At 38.1% G+C, this 27,628-nt stretch overlaps 1 protein-coding gene across 5 annotated transcripts; it reads right to left on the reverse strand.

Annotated features, from left to right (window-relative positions):
* Positions 1-2,767: 2,767 nt before the first annotated feature.
* Positions 2,768-27,394, reverse strand: PSEN1 (presenilin 1). Of its 5 annotated transcripts, none has more exons than XM_052695515.1 (11): positions 27,278-27,394; positions 24,515-24,649; positions 19,722-19,978; positions 18,337-18,478; positions 15,414-15,481; positions 14,466-14,686; positions 12,254-12,352; positions 10,253-10,339; positions 9,262-9,435; positions 7,171-7,289; positions 2,768-6,880 (listed from the first exon to the last, which is right to left on the reverse strand). In XM_052695515.1, the coding sequence occupies exons 2-11, from the start codon at positions 24,596-24,598 to the stop codon at positions 6,725-6,727; spliced, it is 1,407 nt and encodes a 468-aa protein (XP_052551475.1). In that variant the 5' UTR covers positions 24,599-24,649; positions 27,278-27,394; the 3' UTR covers positions 2,768-6,724. The 5 variants fall into 5 exon arrangements, with proteins under 5 accessions (XP_052551475.1, XP_052551478.1, XP_052551473.1 ...); XM_052695518.1 differs by lacking the exon at positions 27,278-27,394 and adding an exon at positions 25,748-25,835 and having other exon boundaries at positions 2,768-3,547; XM_052695513.1 differs by lacking the exon at positions 27,278-27,394 and adding an exon at positions 25,748-25,833.
* Between the last annotated feature and the right edge of the window lie 234 nt (positions 27,395-27,628).

Here is a 27,628-nt window from a genome sequence, read left to right on the forward strand (position 1 = left end):
TGAAAATGTAATGGAGTAAAAAAAACAAATTGATAATTAAATTAGAAAACTGGAATCATATCTCAAACATCAGCATTGAACTTCAGTAAGATAAATCCACGTTTTGGCACTGCAGCTGCACCCTTCAAGCCATTGCAGTAACTAAAGGAAGAAGTCTCTTAAAAACAATGAATTTTTTAAAAACTTCAATTTAGGTTTTATCTGTTTGCTAAAACAACGCACTCAGCAAAGACAGCTACAGCAGCAAATTGTTCCATTTTGAGTGCTCACTCTGTTTCTTAAGGAATCAATCCACAAAGTGCAGATTTTTACTGAATACTTTTCTTTATAGTTTGAAAAAATTTCAAGCTTCCTTTTTATATTTGTGATGTAACAGTTGCATTCATGACAGATTAATCAAAATTATTTGTTTTGTTCTTGTTATCATGTAACGCAAATTTTAATTTCATGCAGAATCACAGAATCGTTTAGATTTTGAGCATCTCCACAGAGATTCCACAATAGGCTATCTGTTTCAGCGTTCACACTCCCAGTAAAAAAGTATTTTCTTATGCTGAGATTGAATCTCCTGGCAACTACTGCATCTTATCTGTGAGCGCTATTGAGAAAAGTCTGGTTCTCTTGTCTTCATTCGCTCTCATCAGGAGCTTATACATACCAGTAAGATCTTCCCTGAGCCTTCTCTTCTCCAAACTAAACAGTTCCAGCACTCAGACTCTTTTTATATTAAAGATACTCAGTTCCCTTAACCACTTTTGTGGCCCTTCATTGAATTTCCTTCATTAAGTCTTCCTTGTAACTTACGAGCTCAGGACTGCACACACTACATCAGATTTGACCTAACCAGTGCTGGGCAGACAGGAAAAATCAACTCCACTGATGTGTTGACACATCCTCACAGTGCCACTCCCAGAATACCATTAGCCTCCTTTGCTATAAGGGTTCACTGTTGGCTCATAAGGTCCCTCCCCCCAAGCTGCTTTCCAGCTGGTCATGCCCTAGCAGGTACAGGTGCCTGGGGTTACTCCTCCTCAGGTACAGGTCCTTCCATTCCCCATGAACTCTGCGACATCCCTTTCTGACCATCTCTTCAGGTAGCTGAGGGCTCCCTAAATGGCAGTCATCTCTTCTACCAGTCACTCCTCCCAGTTTTATATAATCTGCGAATGTGCTGATTGTGCGCTCCAACATCCAGACCAACAGAAAAGGTATTTACCAGTACTGATCCTAATACTGACACCTGAGGTACACAACTAGTCTCCAATTGGACTCTCTGCTGCTGATCACAACCCTCTGGAGCTGGATTTCCCGCCAATTTTCAGTCCATCTCACTACCCTCTTCTCTAAAACATACTTCGTCTGTCTGATGCTGCTGCTCTAGGAATCAAAAGTTGTCAAGTAAAAAAAAAAAAAAGTCAAAGTTAATTACACGAACCACTCTCCAATCATCCAGCAACCTAGTTACTTCATTGCAGAAGGCAATTATTTGCCCTTTGAAGTCCAAGCTAACTACTCCCAATCAACTTCTTGCCCCTCGTGTGTTTGGGAACTTTCCAGAATGATTTCTCAATCACCTTTCCAGGGACTGAGGGGAGGCTGACTGGTCTGTAGCTCCCTAAGTATTCTTTCTTGCTCTTGTTCTAGATATGAGAGATATTTGCTGTCTTCCAGTCTTCAGGAACCATCTACAGCTGTCAAGACAATTCAAAGACAACTGAAAATGATCTTGTGGTGACATCAGCCAGCTCCCTCAGCATTCACGTGTGCAACCTGTCCAGTGTTCAGTAACCTGATCCTCCTCCACCACCTTACTCCAGGTAACCCCTCTGGTCTCAGTGGCATGAGACTCTTTAAGACAAGTCTTAACAATAAATACTGAGGGATATAGGGCACCACCATGGCTATCTTCACATCATTTGTCACTAATTCTCCAGTCCTCTTCATCCTGGTCTGTATCTCTTTCTCAAGTCTTTTTTTTGCTGTTAAACAATTGGAGAATCCTTTCTTGTTGCCCTTTCCACTTCTTCCCATATTCAGCTCAATTTGCCTTGGTTTCCTTAATCCTATTCATGCAAGATCAGACAGCAATTCTGTTCTCCTCTTGGGTCATCTGCCTCTGCTTCCACCTCCTATACTCATCCTTTTTATGTCTGAGTTCAGTTATGAGTTGCTCTTCCATGCATGCCTCCTACTGCCTGTGCTTGATTTTCTGTATGTCAGAATGGATCCGTCTCGTGGTCTTCCATACCAATCTTCCATGCAGAGACAAAGTAATCCCCTAAAGAAACATCTTCAACAGTAGTCTGTCCACTAGGACAAATATAACTTTGTAGTGACAACTTCTCCAAAACAAAACAAAAAACACTGCTAAGGTAAAGGACCTTCTCCTATCACATCTATATGAAATCAGAACCAAGGTAACAATACAGTTCATTAAGCTTTTTATCAGAAAAACCCACAATTTTTTTCCTAGGTAACACTGAACTTCACTGTGAAAGGTAGTGCTTTGATATAACCTCGTGTAGCTTTTATAGTGCCTTAGATATAATTCACAGTTGCGTTTTGCAACAAGTTTTGACCAACTGTTTAACCTGAAAGATAGCATTTAGAACAAAGTATTTCTACAGAAATCAGTTTTAAGAAGCTATTCTGCTGGGAAATAAATAAACTACTTATGTGTACTAAAACAAGAATCTTACTCATTAAATAGCTACCACGTTTAGGTCTCTAACAGCACGAAATGATGGCTTTTAAAATACAAGGTAAGTCAGGGTCCATGCAATTTTTATTTTAATAATTAAACAAATACAGGAAATTTTGCAGTAATCTATCAAAAATGTATCTTATTAAGAACCAGAAAGGTGTTTAAAAAACATTCACATTCAATTCAGATTATGTATAAACCAGTGTTTGTAAAAATGAAAACAGCAAATGCTTTGAGTGTAAAAGAACTCCATTCTAGTTCATGTTTCAGTGTTTCCAATGACCAGATTACCACAAAGATGCAATCACAGTGCAGACACGTTCCACAGTCCATTATACTCATCTGAACAGCACAACTGCCAAAAGTAATACTTTTCTTTTTAAATAAAGCATTTTGAGAATTTTCTTCATACAGTACCGTCCACCCAACGTTTATCGTCCAGCATATTTAATTCTTCACTGCAGTAATGTCAGAACAGTCGCTACCTAAAGGTCCAGAGGGCATACAAGTACAGATACATATCCACATATCTAAGAAGCACCAGTCTCCTATGCCTGAAAAAGCCAGAATGCACATTCTGCTGCACATTCAGATGTGCCTTTTTTAGTGGAGCACAGCCCTTGAATACTTGGCTTAAAGTCACAATAATTATCTGCTCAGTCAAGAACTGTTCTGAATGTGTTGCAATATACAAGTGTGTACCTTCCAGACCCACCTGACACACATCATGGGAATTTCAGTGTCATATTAATAGCCATCCATAGATATGACAGCATCGTACACCTTTGCTATAACAGTTCCTGGGCATCTCTGATCTTTTTGCTCCAGATTAAATCCTCAATGCTAAAAAGAGAAATGAAAATGGCTGTTTTTTAGACAAATCTGTAATATGTCAGTGCTATGTTTTTTCATGTATTTATTTGCAGTAGCTTTGCTGAAGATAGACACTAATCATTAATTTAAGCTGAAAGGGAAAAGAAAACTATGAAGATACTCAATTTCAAAGTACCACTATTGGAAAGAAGTCACAGCAGTTACTGGTTAGCCTGCTTGCGGCACCAAATAAATGAATGTAGCTACTGGGGTTAAACAATAGTTCTTTCAGAACTACAGTCTAATGTGCTGTAATTACCCAACTAATTTAATAATAGCAAATTCTTTCAAAAATGCAGACTAAATATCGTAACTCTTTCAGTTAAACCAAGCTAACCAAGTTGAAATGGTTCACAATTTCAAATTAGATAGGTGCGTTAAGACAAAAGAGAGAAAAGTGATACAACTTTCACACTAACAACTCAAACGTGAACACTTTTCTTAACTGCACCCTATGGACACAAGTTCTGAGATGATCTTTAGTTTCAAATCTCATTTGGAACACTAAGTACCATGCCTCAGCATAAGGGGACCAATCCAGAAAATTTCAAATAGTTTTTGACATTTCTTTTGTGAGAATGTATGTAAGGCTCAGTAATAACCAATGTACTGTAACATATATATTGGAATAGGCTTGAAAATCAGATTTCCCTTCTGAATTTGAGATTCAAATGCTTATCTGTTACTACATATTTCATAGTATCCAGCAGCATAACATCAGACCAGCTCAGAAATTAAGAATTCAGAATAGCAGAAACAGCTCTAGGAAGAGTAAGACTGGAATTTAGTGTTCAAAGATTGCTTGCATTGAACATCTATCACTCTTCCTCAGGCTATACATCTAAAATCCATTCAAGTATGTTTATTTCTATGGATTCTAAAGCATCTCTTAATGGAGTCAGTACTCCAATGGTATATATTTAAAACAGTAAAAACAAATAATAAGGATGACTGCTGATTTTCAATAACAAGTCTTAACTGAGACTCAGCTCAGATATGCAAACAGATGCTAATGGTGCCAACTCTTAGCAAACATGTTCTGTACAATAAAGCAATAGTTAGGATCCCCAATAAAATACACAAGGGAAATTTTCTTAAATATAATACTCAGGAAAAGAACAAGTTACAATCATATAAAAAGCCTTTCCCACTATTCCAAGTGAAAAAAAGCCTGTTTTAAGATAGGCTTAATTTCAGCAAAATATGGAACAGTGACTTAAGCTAGAAAACACAAGCAAGTTTGCCTTGAAAAGTCAACGTAAGGAATTTTCATATTACTTTATTAATGCTATCCAAGATGAATCAGCACACAAATGAGATGAATGAAAGTACGTTAGACAAGACAATACATTTTATGCTAACGCTGCAGTTAGCAACTCATACTGGAAAAGACAAATGTTTCCAAAGATGATCAGAGAAAGTAAATCTTTCTTGGTTTTAATGTAGACTTATATGTCATAGTCCTTCTTCCCTTACTTGGGCAATGGTTGGTGAGCATCTGTGGTGTTTCAGTCCTTTGAATCTATAGGCACTGACACAAAGCCCCATGAAAAAGGGGCAAAAAGAGTTTGTGTCGGGATTTTAACAGTTGTACTACCTGGCAAGGACTCCAGTATCGAGATGCAAGTAAAGCAGAATGACCATCAAGAGTATCCAACTCCCTGTGCTTCCCTCAGGGGAAAAAAAAAAGAACAAAAAAAAAAAATTTCAGAGAGTTAGAGCCTACAGGGAAAAAAAAAGAAAAATAAAAAAATCTCATACAGACCTCATCTCCAAGCAATTATGCATGAGTTCTTTCAAATGAAGAATAAAATAGAGTTTACAAGTTTGAAGGTTAGATTCAATTCTTTCTTTTGTAAGATGTTCAAAATCTTCTATCTTCTTTTCAGTGATTTTGAGTCACTTTTTATTTGTCCAGTCTTCTTTTCCACACTGGAGAGGTAATTAAATTGAAGAGGGCCACAGATTTTGTTCCTTCATAACATTAAATAGTGTTTCAAATAACTTAAGTATCCTCAGAGAAAAAAAAATTCCCTGCTCAACCTTGGTCTTAGATCATTGAATGACCAACTTTCAGGTCAACAGAACCGTAAACCATATATATTTTTTTTTTTTAAGAGAAAAATTTCAGTGAAACATTGCAAGTGCTACTGGTAGCACTTTGGCCTCTAGATCTGGTAAGCTCAACTCCATCTGGAACCGTTGTCTACTTATTTCACGAAAATCTCAATACAACGAACATACAACAATGCAGTCCATGCTGTTAGTGGCTACTCTCAACAACAGAGTTTGAAGTGGTGATCTAGCAAAACGATTTGGAAGAACACAAACAGTGAGTCCCAAAATTGCCTTTCAGTGTAGTTTACCAACCTTTCAGAATCTTAGATCAGGACTTCGCGAACCCTTCTGCCATATAATTCAGTCCAAGTCCAAATAGCTACATAAACTGATGCAGGTGTACAGAAGGTGCACTCCATGCTTGAGAATACAAAGAAAACTCAGAATAGGCTCCAGATCCAGTGTGGGGGAAAAAAAAAGTTTTAATGTACTAAACCAAGCACACCGGGGCACAGAGGCTATGAAGTGGTGGAGCACACTTCGAGAGTGACAGTATTTTCTCCCTTTGTTGAACTGCTACTAAGTTCTTCTCTCCTCACACAAAGCAGAGTCAAAATCAGCTGTCAAAGAACCACTGCTGAAGAAGTTTGAGTTGGCTTACAGGACAAGTTCCATGTGATTTGTCAGCTTCCTCTGTCAACAGGAAGTCCTGAGCACCCTTAATGCTTTGAAAATAATCAACCTGTGGTAGAGATCACGTTGCTGGTGGAAGCATTAGCCATTTACACACAGGTGGTCCTTGCCAGAGATACGTTTATCAGATTACTCTGATACAGTAACACCCGGTTTAGACCGGCCATCAGGAAGAAACCACTTTTGCACAGGAAAATTAATGTGGTGCCCAATGCAGCACTTGTCTCAGGAAAAAAAAAAAAAACAACCAAAAAACTGGAGGAAGTTGTAATGATTCAGGCTTAGAATCTTGAGTATTAAACTTCAGTTTCACTTGAGAACTGAGGGAAAGGTGTTTCTCCTCCTCCCAGATTTGCTACAAATATAAACATACATAAAGTATCAGCAACAAGCGTGCTAGATATAAAACTGATGGAATGCTAGCTGGTCCATAAAGGGCTGCACCAAGTTATCTGTAGCGAAGTAAAAAACTAGCCCAAAAGTAATGGAGATTGGAAGAGCTGGTAAGGCCTTCTTAAAGATGGCAAGAAGCAGAAGTGTAAGGCACAGACCCTGAGGAGAAAGAAAAAAAAAAAAAAGACAGGGAGAGATTAAGGAACTCTGACACCTGAAATCTCACAGAAATTTCAATCAAATTTCATAATTCCCTAAACTAAATGGTCTAAGTGACAGATTTACAATCAATCAATGTACAATCAACGCAAATGACAGCTAAATTCCTCATTAGTTTGCAGTCAAGTCATCAATTCCATATAAATTCCAACTGTAAAAAAAACAAGTCATGACTTTGTCCCTGATGAGAATAAGAAAATATCACTATGATCTTGCTACATCATACTTACAATTAATATGGCTACAAAACATGCTAAAGTTGTATTCCAATCCCCGCTTGCTGTTGCAGAGGCTTTGCCAACCAGGACACTGTAGAAAATGAAGTCTCCTAGACCTAGCTTTACTCCTCCTACAAAAGTGAATATATAAGTGAATATATGGCAGAATTAAGCCCCAAACAGTCAATTAATATCAAGTATCTGTAATTGTCAGGGATAAGACATTTACATTAAGTATCAGTAAGATTTGCTAAGAACTTTTTTTTTTTTTTTCCAGAAACAGTACTACTCGAATCAAGTGATAAAGGAAAACTCCAGTGAAACTGGCTGAAAAACACCAGACTACTAAGTCAATTCATCTTGTAATGATATTTTTTCTGTATTCCTAGCCTGCTATAAATACAACTGCAGTATATACAAACTCAGATTATCTTATTATAGTTTGTGGGATTATTCTTCCCAGTTTTGGTTGTTGTGTCATGGTTCTTCAGCAGAACATGCTAGCATAATTAAATAAAATAAAACTGGTCATGAGAGGGGGAAAGCAACTGAGTAACTTGCAGATCATGCTTTAGTTGCCAGTTAGAAATTTATGTACAGCACAATATTCTGCTGCCTTGTCAGTTTTTCTACAGAATTCTTACTAAGGTAGTTCTACAAAGCACTTGTGCGTAATTGCAGAGCGTACCAAAGTCAAAAACTGGACATATTTAGTCCAAGATGACTTAATATGTTTTATTTTTAAATTGTAGTTGCCACCATAGCAACAACTCCGGAAGCACAATATTCAATTACATCTGAAAATAAAAGAATGATAATGTCCTGAGCGTCACTTCAGTTTCTGAGCTTTTAGTCCAAGTTATTAAGCCAGTGAGGCCAAACATCAGTTCACCAGCTGTTTTTGCTTGGCCTATGAGCTGCTTTGTCACCTGATTACAGTCCAGCACTAACGTTACTTCTCAGAGTTCTGCAAAGAACTCAGAGCACCAAAACAGAGGTTTATGCCTGGTTGATCATTTAGTGTGTGGGGGGGGGAAGCTACTTTCATCAGGCACTGAAAGTCACAGCAAACACTGCAACAGTGCATTCGCAAAAAAAGCTGCTAAGAATTAAAACATCCTGTAACTGCTGAGACAAAGCTTGGATGCTTCCTTTCAGCATGACAGAAAAGTAAAGAAATGGCTAGAAAAGGTTCTTCCACACAAGCAAATTCTCCAAATTTCTATTACGCTAATTTGCTGACTAATATGCCTGACTGGATTACTGCATGTTATTATTATTCCCTGTAGAAATACAGAAGGAAGAAAATTAACAATGTCCAAACAAAAATTTTAGTTATTCAGGTAACTAAAACAACACAACTCCTAAGATTTTGAAACTGGAGTTTGGAAGTTTTAGAATAAAGTACTGAAGTGTTCTTAAACAGAAGCCTGCATTTTTAAACAAAGGAGCACCTGGGAATCACAGAAAACAGGTACATCTGCTAAATACAGTACCACCACCTGAGAAGAGCCATTCATTAGGCACGCGGGCCCTTATTTATTCAGATAGCTGCAATTCTAATACTAACTTACATTCCAAATGAAAATCATGAGTCTGTTAAAATAGACATTTGAGTTCTCAAAAGATACTGCACTTCATCAGAGTGGTGGAGGAAATGATCAAGCCCACTGCAATCTGAATTCATTCCAGTCCTCAATTAGGTTTTTAAACACTGCTTTGTCCAGAGTAGATTATAGTTATTTAAGCTGAGGATAGTATTTACGGGGCCTAAAATCCAAAAGAGGTGATACATGGCAGAACACTGCATGAAAGAGACAGAAGCTAATGCAGTGGAGTGTATAATGGTCTAAAAGCAAGTTCATAGAATAAGTTGTTGAAGTTTTAAATCTGTGTGTCGTATGGAAGAGCAGTCTGGCCAATATACCTCACTTCTGCAGCAAAAACATGTTATTTCTGCAAAGCACAATACTGATCACAAGCAAGAAGAGCTCTTCAGCCTGCTATTAGCTCACAGCATACCGTATCCGTGCAGTCACAATGACTGAAATTAACTAGCTTCAGACTGACTAAAGTCTTTCAGAGACGGTATTCCATACTCACGTTCTTCAGGGTCTTCACTGGTTTGAGAGTTACTAGGTAGAGCCTGTACAGCAGCTCGTGATTCAGGTGTTGATTCAATGGGTCCTATTCTATTGTCTCTTTGTTGCTGCCACTCCTGACTAAAGCCGCCATCATCTGCTTCAGCATCTCCATTCTGAGACTGGTTTGCCGGAGCTCAAAGGAAGAAAGAAAGGCATTTAAAATCTTTTTTTTTTTTTTTTTTTTTAATGCATCTTATAACTCATAATGCTCTCTCCACATAAAAAATCATAGAAGAGTGATGGGAAAAAAGAGATACTCCACAAGATTTAACAACATCTAACATTCGCACACACCATTACAAGAGATTCTCATGATTTTAATACTTTAAATGCTCTGGAGTCAACATGCACTCTGCATTCACTGCATCTACAGGTTCTAGTATTCAAGAGTACTTTGATATAACAGACTGGAAGTCCTGTGGTGACCGAATTCAACCATCATAATTTAAAGAATTAACTCCTATTTAATACTAGCTCCTCTAGTCATTAAAGAATTGACAGTTTAATTTTCCAGTAAAATAGAAAACATAACTGAAAATTACATACTATATATCAAACTCAGAAATTCTTCTCTGAGATATTTGAGTAAACAAGTTCTGTTTTTAACCACTAGTTGCATGGCATTTTCTCACGGCACTTTTTCATACCAATACAAACATGAGTTAGAGTATACTAGATTAACCACTTTGACAACCAACTGAGCTCAGTAAATAGCTGTCTACTGAGAGTCATAACATCACCAATATCCTGTATTCCAGAATAAAGACCGCAAGAGCATTCATTGCACAATAAGTGAGGAATTTTTTCAGTCTTAATTATTCATCATTCCTCATAAGGCTTCTGCTTTTCCGCTCTTCTACGATAGTCAAAATACTTAAAAATCTAAAAACCATGTATCTATAAACACATATAAAATGACAACTATGAAGGCCTGTCAAAGAAAAACTCACCTTGTTTATCGTAAGTGGAGTTTTTAGAAGCTTTCCGTTGCCCTTCTGGATCTTCCTCAGCCATGTTCACTAGCCACACCATCGTTGCTACGAAAAGCAAACAGTACAGCTAACGATATCTCGTAATGCATGCAATTCTGAGCTGGTGTTGGCATCAACCCACTATTTTTTCTATTATTGTGGTATAACTGTCTTTTTCACAAGGCAATTTTACCCTCATTAAATCACAGTAATATCTGGAACACAGCCAGTATCAGCTGCATTATTCGTTTACAGAATTTGACAAACACATGTTTTATTCTTACTAAAGCAGCATTACCTCTACATATGAGGTTCACTCTGAAAGTCTGAATCAATGACTGCTTTACTTTTTTCCATTAGTCAGTTCTTCCAACTGCAAGTGAAAAGTTCTATAAAGACTGGTATAAAGGTAACTTGAAATCAGAAGCTGCCTCTGCAAAGTTAATTGTTCTATGTTACCTCCCACCACAAAAAATTCTCCAGTCTTGAGATAAATAAATGCTGTCACACTTTAATGGCATATTTTATATGCTGTTTCTCAGCATTAACCTTTACTCCCACAAAAAAGAAAGACATGTAACTATGATTACTACTATTAAAACATAGCAAGAGTACGAGATAAAGAGTACCTCCCCCTTTGTCAACTGTATGCTTGTTCCCTAAGTATCCAGTATGAAGGTTACCACACAACACACGTCCTGTACTTTTTTTCAGCACCAGGAGAATGATTTATGATTAACCCATTTCATTATCATCCACACGATTCTAACTAGAAACATGGAACATAACTAATTATATGACAGTTTTATGAAGAGTTTTACTCTCATTAAGTTACAATAATACCTGGAACACAAGTGGTACCAGCTACAAGTTTTATTCTTATGGATAGCAAAATTATCTGCTGATTGATATTCTGGTCATAACAGCAACTCGTGTCCCGCATGTTGTTTTTTCACAACTGATAGCAGAAACAATATATTAAAAGTCAAGCCTTGCAAAAAACACTTTTGTCAATGAATTTCTGTGTCAATCTCTCCCTTTTCTTTTAGCAACACATAGGATATTTAAGCACAAGAAGTTGATAAATACTTTCTGAAGAAGTGCTCCTTTAGAACTGCTTGATTCACAGGCCAATGACATGCTACTTTGGTGTATTACAGTTTTGTTTTTTTTTCCCCCGTTCCTACTTTGTAAGAATAAAACATGCTTTTTTTTTTTTTTATTCTGAAAATCTTAGCCAGAAGATGTTTCATATTTTTGAGTAAAAAGCAAAAGGAAAACTGAGACCCAGATGACCGACTGGAATTCCAGCTGGTAAACAACGTGTTAAAACAAAGAAAAAAGAGAAAATCATTTCAGCTCAGTGTGTGATTTTAAGTTTGAAGTATTTGATAAAATATGAGGGCTCTGAAAGTAATACCTACTATTTTTATTATGTTGGCCTATGACATCAGAAGCAGATGGTGGCACGGCGATAGAGGTTAAACATTCCCAACAACATTCCAATACATTTTGTTGGTGTGACAGAAGGCAGCAGAGGGGCAGTCTGACCACATGGCATCTGACACAGAAGTGCACATGAAGCAAAGGTGTATCAGTGAATTCCTCCATGCGGAAATTACTGCACTCACTGACCTTCACTGATACTTGCTAAATGTTTATGGAGACCAAGCAGTGGACACAGGCACAATGAGGCAGAGGATGGTGCATTTCAGTAGTAGTGATAGCAACAGCAGGTCATTCCTTCTGGTGCAATTTTTCTTTTTTTTTTTTTTTTTTTTTTAAACTAGCATGGCATACAGACTCTTGCTCATTGCTAGTGAAAATGCATAGGTAATAGTGGTGACTACACTGAAAAATAGCATTCTGTAGCTTAGAATTAGCTCTATCAAATAGTGCTATTGTGCTTTTTATATCTGTTGTAGTCTCTGTGGAAATCAAAATGAGGTATTACTTTTGGAATGACATACATATACTTACAGGAGTAAATAAGTGCTGGGAAGAGAGTTTCATTTCTCTCCTGAGCTGTTTCAACTAGCATACGAAGAGGACCTTTAGGACATAAGACAGCAACCAAATCTGGAAGAAAAAGTAAACACATCTAACATCAACGCAGACATACTTTTAGGAAGTGTTTTTAAGTATAACAATTACAGAGACTGGTAATAAGGTAAAATGCCACCATGAACACAGGCTTCTGAGAGAGGCAGTGACCAGTCACAGGTCAGCACCACACAGCAAGTTAATGTTTTGCCTTGAACTGTCACTTACAAAGACAAATGTCATTGCAGCCCACCAGTTATTTTTCAGATCCCTATTTCATTTTTCTTTTCATCTGCTTCTCCATTCCTATCTGCATGGCAATGTGTTACAAATATAAGAACGTGCTCCTTGTCTCCTGTCTCGCACACATGTAAGGCACGGAAACCAGTCACACAAAGATCATCATATAAAATTTAAAGTGGTAAATTAATTTAATTCATCCTGTTCATGTTCTCTAGGTATATTGACTTTCTCTTCAGTGGCTGATCTTTCCCCTAAGTAATAAGTAGTTTTGTGGCTACCTGAAACCTAGAAGCAATACGAGGCATTTAGTTTGATATTCCATCACCTGCAACTCTCCAGGAGCCCAGAGAGGTTCAACAAGCCTGAGGATTTTTAGTTTGTTTTTTTTTTTTTTTTTTTTTTTCCCAAAGCCATATCTTTAGCAGACCACAAAACTAATGTGAAGTAATGCTCTTAGGACAAGTTTAAAAACACCTTACTGTGGAACTTCACTGCTTCTCTAGGAAGTTTACAGATGAAAAGTCATTGAAAGAAATAGCAAGTATTTTAGTTTCTAAGAACACACAATTTTACAATATTGGCTTCAGAAATCTTAAGTAACACTCAAAACTATTACTTTTATGCTGCTTATTTTTTTATTAACAAGAGAGCTTTCTCTGCAAAAGTTAAGATAGTTTACCAACTTTAAGAAAGCATACAACAGCCATTCCCACAATTTCATCACTTTAATCAGAGGTTTAAAAAAATCTGACACTAAGGGTATCAAACCAGTTAATATTCTCAGTTGTAAAATCCATTTCACGTATGACTGGAATATATAAATTAATTATAAAATGCATTTCTCATTTAACATCATGCAACTGCAAATGCTGCATGTATCCACGCTGCTTTGCAAGCTGAAAGCAAATAATTCTCAAAAACTATGATTCAGTTTACATCTCTGAAATAGCCAAGTTTGCTTTCTGTTACTGAACTTCTTTCTTAACCCCAGTTTAATGCTAAAATAAATTTTAAGACAACAGGTAAGTATATAATTTTTATGGATTAGAAGTGATAGCTCATTTATTTTCACTTAAAGAAGAGAAGTGCAAATGTAAAAAAGAAAAAACAGGATTACAAAGCTCTGCAGTAAGAAAAAGCTGTGAGGTATTCAAAGCACATGCGAGAAAAAAAACAGCTTTTTTCCAGTGTCCAGCGCCCTCTAAAGATTTGCGAAAAAGTTACATCGAGGTATCACTATTTCCAGTCTCCACTCTGAAAAAGTTTAATGTTCAATAACTCAAAATTAATTTTCTTTTTACTTTTAAATCAAGAAAACTGTAAAATACCTTCTCTAAGTAAAATGACTTTTGAGCAATGCTAGCTGCCTTGAATCCTTCTTTCATTATTTTATTAGATATGGATCACAGCGTGGTTCGTATGTCTGTAAACATGAATAATTTGTAGGCTGGGCAGATCTACACCTATATAGGACTATACCCAAACTAGAAACTCCTAAACTCTGAATATACAATCATTTCCAAGGATTCTGCTAAAATGGGAAACAGAAAACCTCTCCACTTTCATAGGAAAGGGCAATGTGACAACAGAGGTCTCTTACCTACTCCTTTCTTGAATTACTTAAATTGTAAACTTTCTTCCTCTCCAAAGAATGTATGAAGTTCAGAAGACATGAAGGAAGATGGCATCACAGCGCCACAAAGCCGTTAGCTGCAGGGGACTTATCTCGGTTTAGATAATGACTTTATTTCTGTAGTCTGTAATCACCTTACCCAGTAGTTTGGATGATCCCCCTCCCCCCAGTTCTTTTTTTAAGGCCTAGTCAGACAAGTGGAAAATGATAAATTAAGAAATAGAAGAAATTCGCACCACAGCTTCTGCTACAGTGGCCTGCCGCAGTTCTTACCGTACACGGAAATGACAGCCAAGATGAGCCATGCGGTCCATTCGGGAAGATACTTAATGAACACCAGAGCCATGAGAGCGCTGATCATAATGAGGTATGCCTGCTGAAGCCGAAGCGGGCCCTTCCAATGGATACAAATCATTCCCACAACACCAAAGTTCCAGATTATGAGTGCTACCGTAATGTAGTCCATGGCAACGTTATACGTCTTAAAAACCTCACTAAAAAGACAAAGAAAAGGAAGGAAAAAACTTATAGACTGCATTTGCTTAAAACAATGGAAACAAGTCTTCAGTTTTTTTGTTTTTTTTTTCCTTTTCCTTTTTTTTTTTTTTTTAAACACCTTCCTACACAATGTAATAACACAAATGTCAAGTATTATCTCCAATTATTACTTAATTATAAACTACTCTTCAGAAAGGGGACAGTTTTACTGGTGTTTACTCAATTCAAATTATTTCACCCTTCCACAAATTTTCATCTGCATTCACTTTTCAGTCAATTCAGAAATGGACAGGAGAAGACATTACTAAATAAACAGTCATTTTGATCATGCTCATGATTTTCTAAAAACAGGGATTTGTGAGGTTATAATGAATCTTTAAAGGCACACAAAACAGATCTGTCCTTACTTACCTGTCTCCTACTTACAAAGCCATGACACAAAGAGCTACTCTTCAGTCATATGCTTATGAAAAATCAAATAACCATAAATTATAGCAGTATAAGCTAATCTGAGGAACATAACTTACTTAGGTAATCAGTATGACAGGAGCAGCATACTTTAAGATGCAGCAAAATCCATAAATCTCTCTATGAAGCTATATATTAAAACTAAACATTTTACTTCACTAGCAATAGCTCATTTGGTGTCATTCCTGTAAAACAGGGGCTAGTTCAAAAATACTACATGAAAAATACTACATCATAATGGTTTTGTTCACTTACCCCAGATAGATGAATGAAAAAAAGAAAAGCAGCAAAAGAGAAGAAATGATAAGCCAACCATGGATCACCTGGAAAAATACATACCAAATTTTTTTTAGGTTGGGTATTTTTAAGTTAATAGTTACTTAAAAATTGTTTTAATGCTACTTTCCCTTTTGATTAAAGCAGGAAGATCAGATCTCTCTTTGATTTATCCCATACACAAAATTGAGTCTCTACAGAGTGCAAAGGTTCTACACAGTGCAAACTACTTCCCATATATGTTAAGGTTACTTTGATAATAACAGCATTGTAACAGAGTAGAAACATCCAGCACTAACAAAGATAGGAAAAAATGATTAATTTTTGCACTATTAAAAACCTTGTCCTCACTCTGAGACATTTTCAGAATTCAGCTACAGAATTAAATGTTAAAACACAGAAAACCTTCAGTGTTTATCTGCCAGAATTGTAATTTCATTGATGATGACTATATTAGGATTTCTGTATTCTCTACCAATTATCCGTACACATAACCTCTCAAAATGATATGGCAGCAGATACACAAAACCAACAATTAAAGAACCCAAACACCACAGCTCTGTTTTGTAGAGGAGAAGCACACAGAGTTGAACTTACAAATAATATTAGCTCAGACTTCTGCACTAAAGAAAGAGCTTAACAGTCTTGTACATTATTGTGTGGCTTAAAAATGAAGATCAATGGCATAGAACATGAAAACTGAAGACTGACAGATATCTGAAACAGAATCCAGTCTTTCTAACAATTTATAAGGTTACCTGTGTATATAACTAGTCATCTGACAGCAACTTTATTTCTCCATAAAATTAGTTGAAAACGTTTGGAAAAAAAAAAAGAGTAAAACTAGCTGAGATATTTCTTTTATTAACTTGATGTCTATCTGAGGTTCTTCAATACAAGCTCTTAAATTATCTCATGACCTAAGAAAATACCATAATAGGAACATTTCATTCTAGTAGTGTAAAATGCTAGAAATATCGAACTCCAATGCCACAGTTCAGCAAACATTTACACACTTTTGCATCACTACCATCAATGGTATTCAGGAAGACAGCCATCGCAGTTCACGTAGGTCAGCATTTTATGTACAGGTGTTTGTTTCATTCTTAGTTTGCACCACATTTGTGCACACATTTTCTACATCATTAGAAAATCCACTTGTATCAAAAGAGGACGAAGTATTTCCTATGATATGTTTCAGCTATCACTTTGCTAACAGCATATCACAAGTTTCGTATCTTTTAATTAAAGAATTTTCATTTTTCATTTGATGATGGCTCCAACACTGCTGGTTATTGTTACAGAGCCAATTGCCTGCTACAACTTGAAGAAAATTAAGGATTGACAAATGTGGAGAATTACAGCAGCCAAATAACAGGCAGACCAGTGTAGAATGCAGATAATAAAATGGGCTAAAAATTAAAGCCAATCATATACAAACACTGAAGAAGGTATTTTTTTCTTGTTAGACTTAGGAGCTCTAACTGGGATCATGCTTCACTTTCCATGTAGAAGAGAAACACAGGGATGCAAACAGCAATAACGCTCTTTTCTTCAAAGGAGTTTTCAGATGAAGTGTTGAAGATAAGCAAATTATCACTACCAGTTGGAGGCCTACCATTCTTTCATTACAAGTTCAATTCCTTATAATATACAATACATTCTATATATGGAACTGCACGTACATTAAAATTGCACAGGTAACTCAATTTTACAGCCTGCTCATATAGCAGCATAGAAATACTGTTAACAATTAAATAAAAATATAACAACTTAAACAAATGTAACGCTCTATTTTAATTAGTATAAAATACAAACACAGAAAACTTCTGTTGTCTAATCAGTCTAGTTTTTAAATAAGATAATATACTTTGTAATGACAATGTCCAGTGCTTTGTAAGGTCAAGAAGGAAGCCAGAAGTGTGAAAAGCTCAGTAAAAACAAACTGGATAAATCAGCAGCAGAGAAGCGAGGGGCAGTTAAGGAACCTACCTGAAGCACATTAGTTATTGTACTCCCTCAGAATAATCAAAAGTGACCTTTCATAAAGAAAACTTGGTCAATTCAGAGTTAACACCACACTGTGATAAGAGAGGTAGCCCACATCTTAAAAACCACTACTCCAAATCACTGCCAGAGGCATTCCTCATGTGCTTTGTAAAGGGGTTTCACCTACAGCCATGAAGATCACAAACCTTTCCCTCTTGAAAGCAAAATAAATAGAAGCAAAGTTGTGCGCCAGTGCAAGAATCCCATAGCTGGGATTCTTACAATTCTTGAACAGACTAACTGCATACTGGGAAATTCTATTATGACAAGCTTTGCCAAATGGGTCATTAGACCAAAAGACAATCACAAATTTTCATCAACACCTCTCAGGCAGGTGACATTGCAGTCATTTATGCTAAGCCTGTGCTTGTCTAGATCACATCATTATTTGATTGAAGCCTTTCACAGAAGAGCTTTTGAGTCTTTGCATTTGCTATAAGGATATCACCTGACACGTTATGCCATGCACACTTGGGAGCCTCTTGGGAGGCTTAAATACCGAGGGCAAGGTGGGGTGGAGGAGATCCCTTAAAGAGTCCTGGAATTCTTCAATAGCTTCCAAGTTGTGGGACCAGGCCTGTGCTTTGTAGTTCTTAAGCACAGAAAAATTTCAGTACATTTAACGGGAATAAGAAACAATTCCCAACCTAATTCTAGCATATAAAACAACCCAGCAGTGCTAATATTGGGTCGCTGTCTCTCTCCTCACTCTGTGACAGAAAGAGAAGCCACAAAATTTTGAAACAATGAAAATCACTGCTTCTCTCTCACCCTTGATAATCTTTCTTTTTTTTCATCCTTGATAATTTGTACTAACAGAAGCAACACATTTATTCAAGTCCATTATGCTCACCTTGTAGCACCTATATTTGTAAAGCACAACCAGGAGTATGGTCATGACAATGATGACACTGATCATGATTGCAGCGTTGAGAATTGAATTCAGGGCCCTCTGTCCAATGGTATCTGTCTCTTCTGTGAATGGAGTGTAGATACTACAACAACAAAGGGTCAATTGAAATACTACTGCATACTCCACAGATTATTCTGATACACAATGCCAACGTGAAATGAAATTGCAGTAACCTTTCAATTCAAAGCTGTACAAATATTTTCTACTCAGTCAAAATTTGAAAGGCAACGTAGTATATTCTTCCTTAGAAGACCTGCCTTTCTTATTTTCTTAGATTACTACTACAAAGCTTTTCAGCTTTGTAAAACAAACAACAAAAAAAGCGGAAATCCATGTTGCTTAATGAAATTACTCACAGGCTATGAATCATTACTATTAGTGCAGCTAGACCTTTATAAGCACACCATCTAGTGGATTTACAATGAAGTATCTCTCAGTGACTGCAACAAAACAGTGCACGAGCATTCAACTCTTACAGAAACGAGCTGGGGAGAAAAACACACTTAATTACTTGACAGGAAAAAATAAATAGATACTTACCATAAATAAAGTTACCAGAAAAATAATTTTTGATCAACAACTTTCTCTCAACAAAAGACAAAACTCTTTTTCACTACCATTTTATGACATTCTTGTACAAACACTTCAAAGCCAAATGAACTCTGACTAATTTTGTCTAAATGTTTTTTACAGGGAAACATTAAGATTGATTTGCTGCAGGTTCTGACAGGCTCAGTGCTCTTCCTTTGCCTCCTTTCTCTTAACCATCTTTCAGTGAAAGTATTTTTTTGGTAATATTTTGACAAAAATATTATTATATCAGGAAACCTGCCATGGAAGTTTCCAGAACTGCAACAGAAGTGAACCTCAGAATATTATCTTCCTCTTGTACTTGAATGTCTTTCTCAAACACTCATACACACATACCCTTTATTTGGAATATAAGGCACTTCACTAAATTGAGTACTGGTTTTCCTCCTTCCCAAATGCTTTGCATTCTAGCAGAATATGGCTGAAAAGGCTTTGGTAAGGGATTGAGTTTATTTTATGAATAGAGCACAGTTTTAAAATAAGGACCAAGACTTGAATCAAATATTATGAAGCAAGGTATCATCGTGAGTGGTCACCAGCCAACCAACAAATGTTCATCTATGATGGAGAGTTTGGCTTCTAGAAGAAAAAAAACAAAACTATCTTTGGGCTGGTGAACAGGAAAATGGAGATAAGAGGAAGCACACTGTTGCAATTACAGTCCTGAAGAAGTGGAAGTTAAAGAAAATTATCTGACAGGACCCATTGAAAAGAGAGAATAAACTGATACATACAGCTGTCCATCCTTGCGTGTATAAAAGCTGACAGACTTGATGGTTGCAACAACGACCACCATGCAAAGTGTGACAGGTACAAACAACATAATCACATGTTTTGCCCCATATTTCAGTGTCAGCTCCTCATCTTCCTCTTCATCTTGATCCACCACTTGCTGAATGTTGTTCTGTGGCTGCCCATTGGTCTCAGACCCAGGATTGTCATTTCTTCGGCGCTCACTATTATCATGGCGTCGTCTCTCACTGTTATCATTCTGCAATACATAAAGCACAGTTTTATCAGAAACTATCCATAATCATATTGCCATATATTAAGCTAAAGACAAAGAATGCTTAAGGTGACATTTGCTGTCAAAAACAAGATCTAAACCAGAGTAATTAATTGTTTTACATTTGTACTCAAAAACAACAGCAGCTGATAGTAATTCTGGCTGCATCTAATAGCCTATAACATCTTTTCCTCAAATTGAAGGAAATGCTAAACAGAGAGCTTTTTCCTTTTGACCAAACTACAGCTGATACAAAGTTGTGTGACAGCAGATTATAGCTGACAACAATTCATTATATCTGCTTTTGGAAAGAATGCCAGAGACATTTATTACCCTTATTCCATGAAACTCCCAAGAAACTTTCTACTTTCCTTGCCACGTAGCTCTCGCTACAGTACACCAACTACCATGCATTCAAACGAGTTTTGCAATGTATTGTGTTCATGCATTCTTAGCAAGAACAACATAGAAACAGTGATTGAACTCAGATAATTCTTACTCTTTATACTGACATTTGATCAGAAAGTTTTAGTGCAATGAATTAAGTGAGCAGATTCTTCTCCTTTCCCAAGGATACTACTGACAAATCCCTTTGCTTGCATTGAAGAAATTCTGCCACTCTTGTGTCAACAAATACAAAAGAGCCTCCAAGGATTCCTGATTATGCTACGATTCAAACACAAGGGCAGAGACTTCCCACATCATCCTTGGAGGAATTAAGATCAACTAAAAGCAAAAGCATAATTCAGGAACTCAACAAAGAATTTCGAGTTAAAATACTGTTTGTGAGTAAATGATCAAGCCTGTATTCTTTAACAAGGGCACATCTAGAATTATATATTGCGTGCACACAGAGAACAGAGTAGAAGAGTGAACTACATTTCACCTGTTCTGGACTACAGAGAATCTTTTAATGTTTACCAGCCAACCTAAACAAAGCCCTAAAATGCAACACTTTATGCAGATTAGCCTTTTTTTCCATCCCATCTGTTATCACCTGTAGTTGATGCTGTACTGTTGCAATTTCTGCCACTTAATAGGCATTACATAAATGAGATGTAATATGAAGACTTGGTTCCTTAAAAAACGAATCTTAAAGCTTCAGAATTACTTCCTTTACAGACAATTCAGGGTCAGTAAGTGCACTAGAGAAGCTTAATATCAAAGAAGTACAAGAAACTAGAAGAGAGATGTTTTGCAATGCCTTAAAAAATTGAACTAAGTAAAACTATTCCAGATCTGGGATAGGGCACTGAATATAACCTAATGTGTAACAGTTCTTAAATAGAAATACAAGTAATTTTTTTCCTTAAACTCACAATGTTTAAGTTCCATTGCTTGTTCTTCACAGCATTCGCTGAAGCTTTTTTGATAAAGTAACAGCTATTCTGGAGATTCTTTATACAGAATTGTCTCAGTTTCACTCTTATAAATGATGTTAAACATGTGGTCAGGAACTGATAGCATGGTTTTCAAAAACACTTCAGTGATTAAGGAGTACAAGTCCCTGGACTTTGAATTGCAAACACTGACAAAGCAAAAATCCTGGTTGAAGCTTTACTGCTTCCCTAACTCAAGAAAAAGTTACCTTCACAAAACTTTGCACAGTAGGAATGCCTACCAAGTTGCCTTTTTTTTTTCTTTTTTTTTTTATTAAAGGAAACCGAGTATAAGAAAACAAAACAACCAAAATTGTCTAAATTAAGCAAGTAAAATTAGTGGACAACCAGATTTTTTTAACTCAGATTTCAGCCTTCAATTGAATTCCATATCATTAACTTAATGCATACCATAAAAAAGATTTCAGATTCAAGATTATTTCTTACTAAATTGGAAGACTCATTACAAAACACTTGGTATTTCATGTGAGGTCTTTATCTACAATTAGTACAGCTAGAAACAGGAATAGCGGAGAACACAAATAAATGTAATGTTTAACCATTCTGAAGCTTCCACTGTTCAGCAGACTGCCTGCATCTCAGCCTCTTTCTTACTGATCATAGCTCGAATGCAACATTCTTCACTTTCATTGTGAAAGTGCTTCTTTTTCTCAGTCTACAACATGAAAACAATGAGCTTACCAGTCTAAATAAACTGCCTAAGATGACCACATGTAACTCTACACTGGAGAAGATCAGAGATTTTGAACACTTCACAGGTAAAGCAGAATTAGTATTTAGATTTCTGCATACTTGTAGAATACGTTGCTCTTTCTCTGTGGTAACAACAGTTCTGCATGAGGCAGTACCTAGAGCTGTCTTAAGCACACAAACATAGAAACTAAAATAAAAATCTACAATTTGCAATACAAACTCAAAAACCACCAAAGGGAAAACCTGATCAACTACACATTACTACACCAGAATTTAACTCAAAGGAAAACTGAAGAAATTGGACCAGTATGTGCCATTCTGTTACCTTTACTAGTAAGGAACAGAGATGCAATCACAAAATGTCTTTACACATTAAAACATAGTCCATAAATATCTGAACAGCATTAGAACAGATACTGTAAGCTACGATTTGAACTAATGTCTCACTCATCAAACTAGAGAAAAATTGTACTTTCTGTCTACTGAACTAAAGCACTACTAAACGTGACATGCATGTGCCCCTCTGCTTAAAAGAAGTAAGTGCTCTCATATCCTACCTGATCGGTATTAAACAGAGCAGAGGCCATGGACTCCTGCTGAAGTGCGAGCAAAGGAACAGACTCTTCACTTTCCTCAGACATAGTTAAAAGTGAAAATTCTGAAGCTAAAAAGTCAGTAACACCTGTTGTAACACCGTAAGCAAACGTAAGTTATGAACTACGCGCTTTCAGGCGAATAAACAACATCAAAAGCAAATGATCGGCTTTCTTTCCTATCAGGAAAATAGTTAATAGCAAACCCAGATCAATGCCCTTGAACCAACAGGTAGAAAGCTAGCGTGTTTGATAAAATATTTTTATTTCTTGAATCTAAATGCATAGGTTAGTAGCAGGTCCTCTTGCCTGAGAGTAGGCACAGACTTCTTCATTAGTTCTCACATTCACCGTTTATATCTAAAGGTGTTACGCTGTGACAGACGCTGAAGCCTGAACTGAACTCCTAGTGTGTAACTAAGAGGGGATGGCAGATGCTAACTTGGAGGTTTTTCATACTGACCATTAGCCAACAGAAGCTAGGGATACTTAGGGAAGAAATAATTTCTGCACTCACGTACAGAAACAGTGCAGATTGATGTAGGAGAGAAAAATCACTACACCGAAGTATTGGAGCTACATCTCCAGTTACACTTAATAAATACTGTGGAAAAAAAAAACAAAAGCTGTACTTATTGATTAGTGTAGTCTGGCAGTGAGAAGTAAATAAAAATATCCGTCCCCATTGCTGGGAAGGAGCACCAAGAAACATTCTGCAAGGACAGCGAGCCCAGAGCTAACGACAGAGCTCTGCCTTTTCACTGTGCCAGAAATGCTCAATAAAGGTTAATCTCCCACCTGTCAAAGATGAAAATAAACTTTTTTCCTTTCCTCTGAAGTACAAGCACAACGTACGCAACAGGCCAGTTTCCACTTCCCTATTTTTAGTAACCGTTTCTACAATCAGCAAGGTCTTAAGTCACTGTGACTTCTTAATTTCAACACAAATTTTCAAAGGTTCTACATGTTTATAGCACAGTGTTGCTCTGAGAAATAGCTGCAGCGATTTTTGATATTTCTACTTAATGTGTTGGATTGCACAAAGAAATTAGAACAAGGATCAAAATACCTTCGTCTCAAATCACTGCCATAAACGTGGCTAGGAGTGACTTAATTGCAGAGCATTTCTTTATCATGAGGAAAACAGATACTCAGCAGGAACAAAGAACTGAGCGTGACAAATCCCAGAGCCTGAAAACCACACCCAAGTAAATCATCAAGATTTGGTTTTACCGTACAATAGTTCTGGTAATAATTGCACAATTACATCTTTCAAAGCAATGATTTAAAAGTTAAAGGTTTGAGTTTTTACCCAACCCTCAAGAACTCTTAGAATACCCCGACAGTTATTCAAAATTAAATCAACACAGTGCTGTTCCTTCTGCACAGGAGAACTGTGTAGTGAGTAGTTCTGAGTAGTAGGAAAAAATCCAGGTCTGAAAAAATTAACTATTAACTATTATAACCATTAACTGTTATGACTGAAACCTCAGAATTGAACAGATGAGATCCAGAGCTCAAGTCATCTCACCACCTGGATGTCAAAGTTTGCTATGAGAACATCCCATCTTATTTTTTTTTTTTTTAATTTTTCTAGAGGGTCTGGTCACTCCAGAATCACTTTAACCAGGAGAAGACTACATGTGTATAAAAATGAGTTTAGAATGACAGAAACTTCACATAATGTTTCTTTCAGCACTGCTGATCACAACAGTCAGATGGAGAAAATAACTCCCAATGAATAGATTTCCACAGTTCTGAACCGTGTGCTCATCCACACTGATTAATCTTCCTAATTGAATTGCTACTAGGTAATAAAATTGTTTGTTACATACGGTGTTGCTGAGGTGGTTGTCAGGGAAGTTTTCTGTCAGCTGCCCATGCTGGAACTGGGGTAAATGCGCAGACAGTTCTGTCATTGAAGCTGTTCTCTGGGAACCACTTATTTCTACACAAAATGGATCTTGTTGCTGAAAGGAAAAAGATGCGTGAGAAACCTTTTTTCTTTTATCACCAAATTCACCATCCCCTCCCCAGCCCAATTCTTAGAGCTCACACAGACCACAGATAACCATTTTCTCTCTTCACAGCAATACTCAACTGTAGCACATCTTTTCAGACAGCTCATAATAGGGATTTTCCAGAACAAAAATAAGAGTATCTGGTGTTATCAAATTAGTTCATCAACCACGGAAGTAAGTCAGCCACAAACTAAATATTCAGTTCTCCATTCTATCTTGTGCAATAAATGAGAAGTACTGCATACTTGCTCAAAGAGTTATTTGCGTTGTTTTCATCGCAGAGTACAACTGATCCCACTTCTTCATTTGTGGATTACTGCTAAGCTCAATCATCAGTAAATTTCAAGCACGGATGATCCAACTAAACTCAATCATTTAAAATCTGGATGTGACATGCTTCCTACTGTAATACTCAAAAAGCAACCAAGAGCCACACAAAACAATATTTCAGCTGATCCTCAAGAACTCACATAACCCTAGAGGTAGATTTGAAGTATGAGCTAAGTGTACCTGAAAGTTTCCTATGCTTTTAAAACTTAATATATCCTTACATTAAAAAAAAAAACAAAAAACAACAACAACTGCATGCCAATATTTTCACAAGAAAATGTGAATAAACTAGAACTAGACAGCTGCTCCATAACAAAAGGAAATAAGCAAATACAGTAAAAAATGGTGGAAGTGATGTATTTCAGAAAAGACACTATTTTAAGAAACAGGGAGTAGGTCCAGATAAGCTGCAGGTTTGGTTGCACAAAACAGAACAGAAGTAACAGCCACTGCTGCTAACAGGGAAATGCCAGTTCCTGCTTCCACCGCAAGTGGCTCTTGCTCTCCAGTCTTTTTCCAGCACGTTTAACTCACTGCAGAAAACAAAGCCAAGGAAAGAAAACTACAGTATTTTTCTGCTGTTACAGTACATTTACAGTCAGTGTTTGGAGAAATTTAGAAAAATTTATAGACAGGTGACATCTGGGTGATGCACGAAGCAAGGCCTCTCACTTTTGGCAGCAGCAAGCCACAAGACAGCTCCTTACTGAAACGTACATTCAGTTTAGCTTCGTATCTGCGAAGACACAGAAGATGTTTCTCCATGTACAAAATAAACCAGCACCTCATAAGACCAGTTCACAGTGGTTACTGACTTCTGCAAGGATGCAGATAACGTGGAAGGACCATTAGAACGCAACATCAATTCAGCAGTCTAGTGGGAACATCAAACCACTTAGAAAGCCAATACAGCATTTACCAGGAGATAGGTTCTATTCTGTGCTTGTAATTAAAAGTAAAGCATGGCTAGTTTAAAACGCATGAAATGTAAGACTAGATGAAAATAAATAGGCGTTGCATTGCTTTTAAAGTTTTTGTTCTAATTTTTTAGTGAGACTACAGAATATACACAATGCTGTTGTAAATCCTCAGTGCCACTACAAATGCCTGCGCTTTCATCTCCAAACGCGGATTATGAAGAGTGAGGCTTTTACACAGCATCACGTCAAAATCCTAAACTAGGTAAAATAATAAAAAAAAATAGCAAAAAAAAATCCCACCACCCTCAGAGTCCCACTTAAAGGCCAGTACTGACAGAAACCAGCTCAAATCCACCAAACGTGGATCCAGCTACTGAGGGGCAGAGAAAAAGCGAGGGCAGGAGGGGGTGGTATTAGAAGTGATAGCAGAGAGCGAATGGCACTCAGAGGCCCCAGAAGCTGTGCTTTGTTAGAGAAATTACTTTTTAAAACTCAGGAACTCTGAAAACATCTTCAGGACATAGTCAAAGACAATTTAATTCTTCTAAATGAACACTCCAAAGTTTGAAACTTAACTGTGAATAAATGAAATCTAGGAATAAAATGAGTGCGAGCAGAAGCAAATTATGCTTTTACCTGTTTAACTTGAAAAGGACTTACCAAATCTTTCTATTTTCTAAATAGTCTGTTAATAAACACCTGTCTTAAAAACAAACCTTGCTCGTTGCTTTTGCCTTTCCTACAACGTAGCTTTCGCGTATTATTTGCAGCCACCTAATAAAGGGCCGCAACGCGCTGGGAGGCTTTAGAGCCTTTTTTCGAGCCAGAAGCGAACAGGGAGCCAACACGGCGCGGTGCGGCCGCTAACCCGCACCGTGCCTCGCACAGCAACAGGTGGCCGCAGCCCTCCCGGACCGACGCCGCAGCGCTCCCGCCGAGCGCCCCCGGCCCGACCCCACCGCGCAGCCGAGCCGGGAAAGCGGCGCTCCCGGAGCCCGGCTACACCCCAGCGGGCGCAGCCCACCCACGCCCGGGGAGCGGCCCGGGACCCCGCCCCAGCTGTATGGCGCAGGGCGCTCACAGACGCCGATGCCGCCGGCCCGGCCGGTTCTCGGTGGCCCCACGCAGACCTCCCGGGGGCCCCGCGGGGCGACCCCGGCCCGGCTCCGTGTGCTCAACCCGCCAGCAGCACTCCGCTTCCCGCACACCGGCCGGAGCGGCCCGCGGGGAGATGGAACCGCCTCCCTCCCCCCCTCGCTCGCCCCCAGAGCGCGGCGCACCTGGCGCTGCCCCAACCCGGCCCCGCGCGCGGCCCCCCCACACCGACCTGCCCGGACTCGCTCCGCTCCGCGGTCTCGGCCACCGGCTCCTCAACACCCGCAACACGGCCCCACTCGCTTCCGGCTCAGGCCCCGCCTGAGCCGCGACCTCACTTCCGACGGTGGCGGCGGGACCGTAGCACGGCCTTTGAGTCCCGGCGGGACGGGACCGGAGGGGACCAGCCGACTCTCCTCAGCGCTGCGCGAGGCGGGAGGAGGCGGGAGGAGGCGGAAAGAGGCGGGAACGTCCGCGCGCGGGGGCGCGAGGCGCGGAGGACGGAGTTGTGCTGCTGGGCGCGAGCTTGGTTTCCTTCGGCTGCACCGATGAGCTGCGTCCAGCTGCACCCGGCTCTTCCCCC

Source organism: Tympanuchus pallidicinctus, unplaced genomic scaffold (genome assembly GCF_026119805.1).
Source record: "Tympanuchus pallidicinctus isolate F22 unplaced genomic scaffold, pur_lepc_1.0 scaffold3, whole genome shotgun sequence".
NCBI classification, from domain to species: Eukaryota; Metazoa; Chordata; class Aves; order Galliformes; family Phasianidae; genus Tympanuchus; species Tympanuchus pallidicinctus.

Bases quoted from the DNA above. Each gene is read 5' to 3' on its own strand.
- PSEN1 (XM_052695513.1), bottom strand. From the start codon at position 25,819: ATGAGGTGCTGGTTTATTTTGTACATGGAGAAACATCTTCTGTGTCTT. The intron at 24,650-25,747 runs GTACGTTTCAGT...TTTTCCTTTCAG, and splicing joins GATACGAAGCTAAACTGAAT to CAACAAGATCCATTTTGTGT. The intron at 18,479-19,721 runs GTATGTATCAGT...TTGTTGTTGTAG, and splicing joins ACACGCAAGGATGGACAGCT to TATCTACACTCCATTCACAG.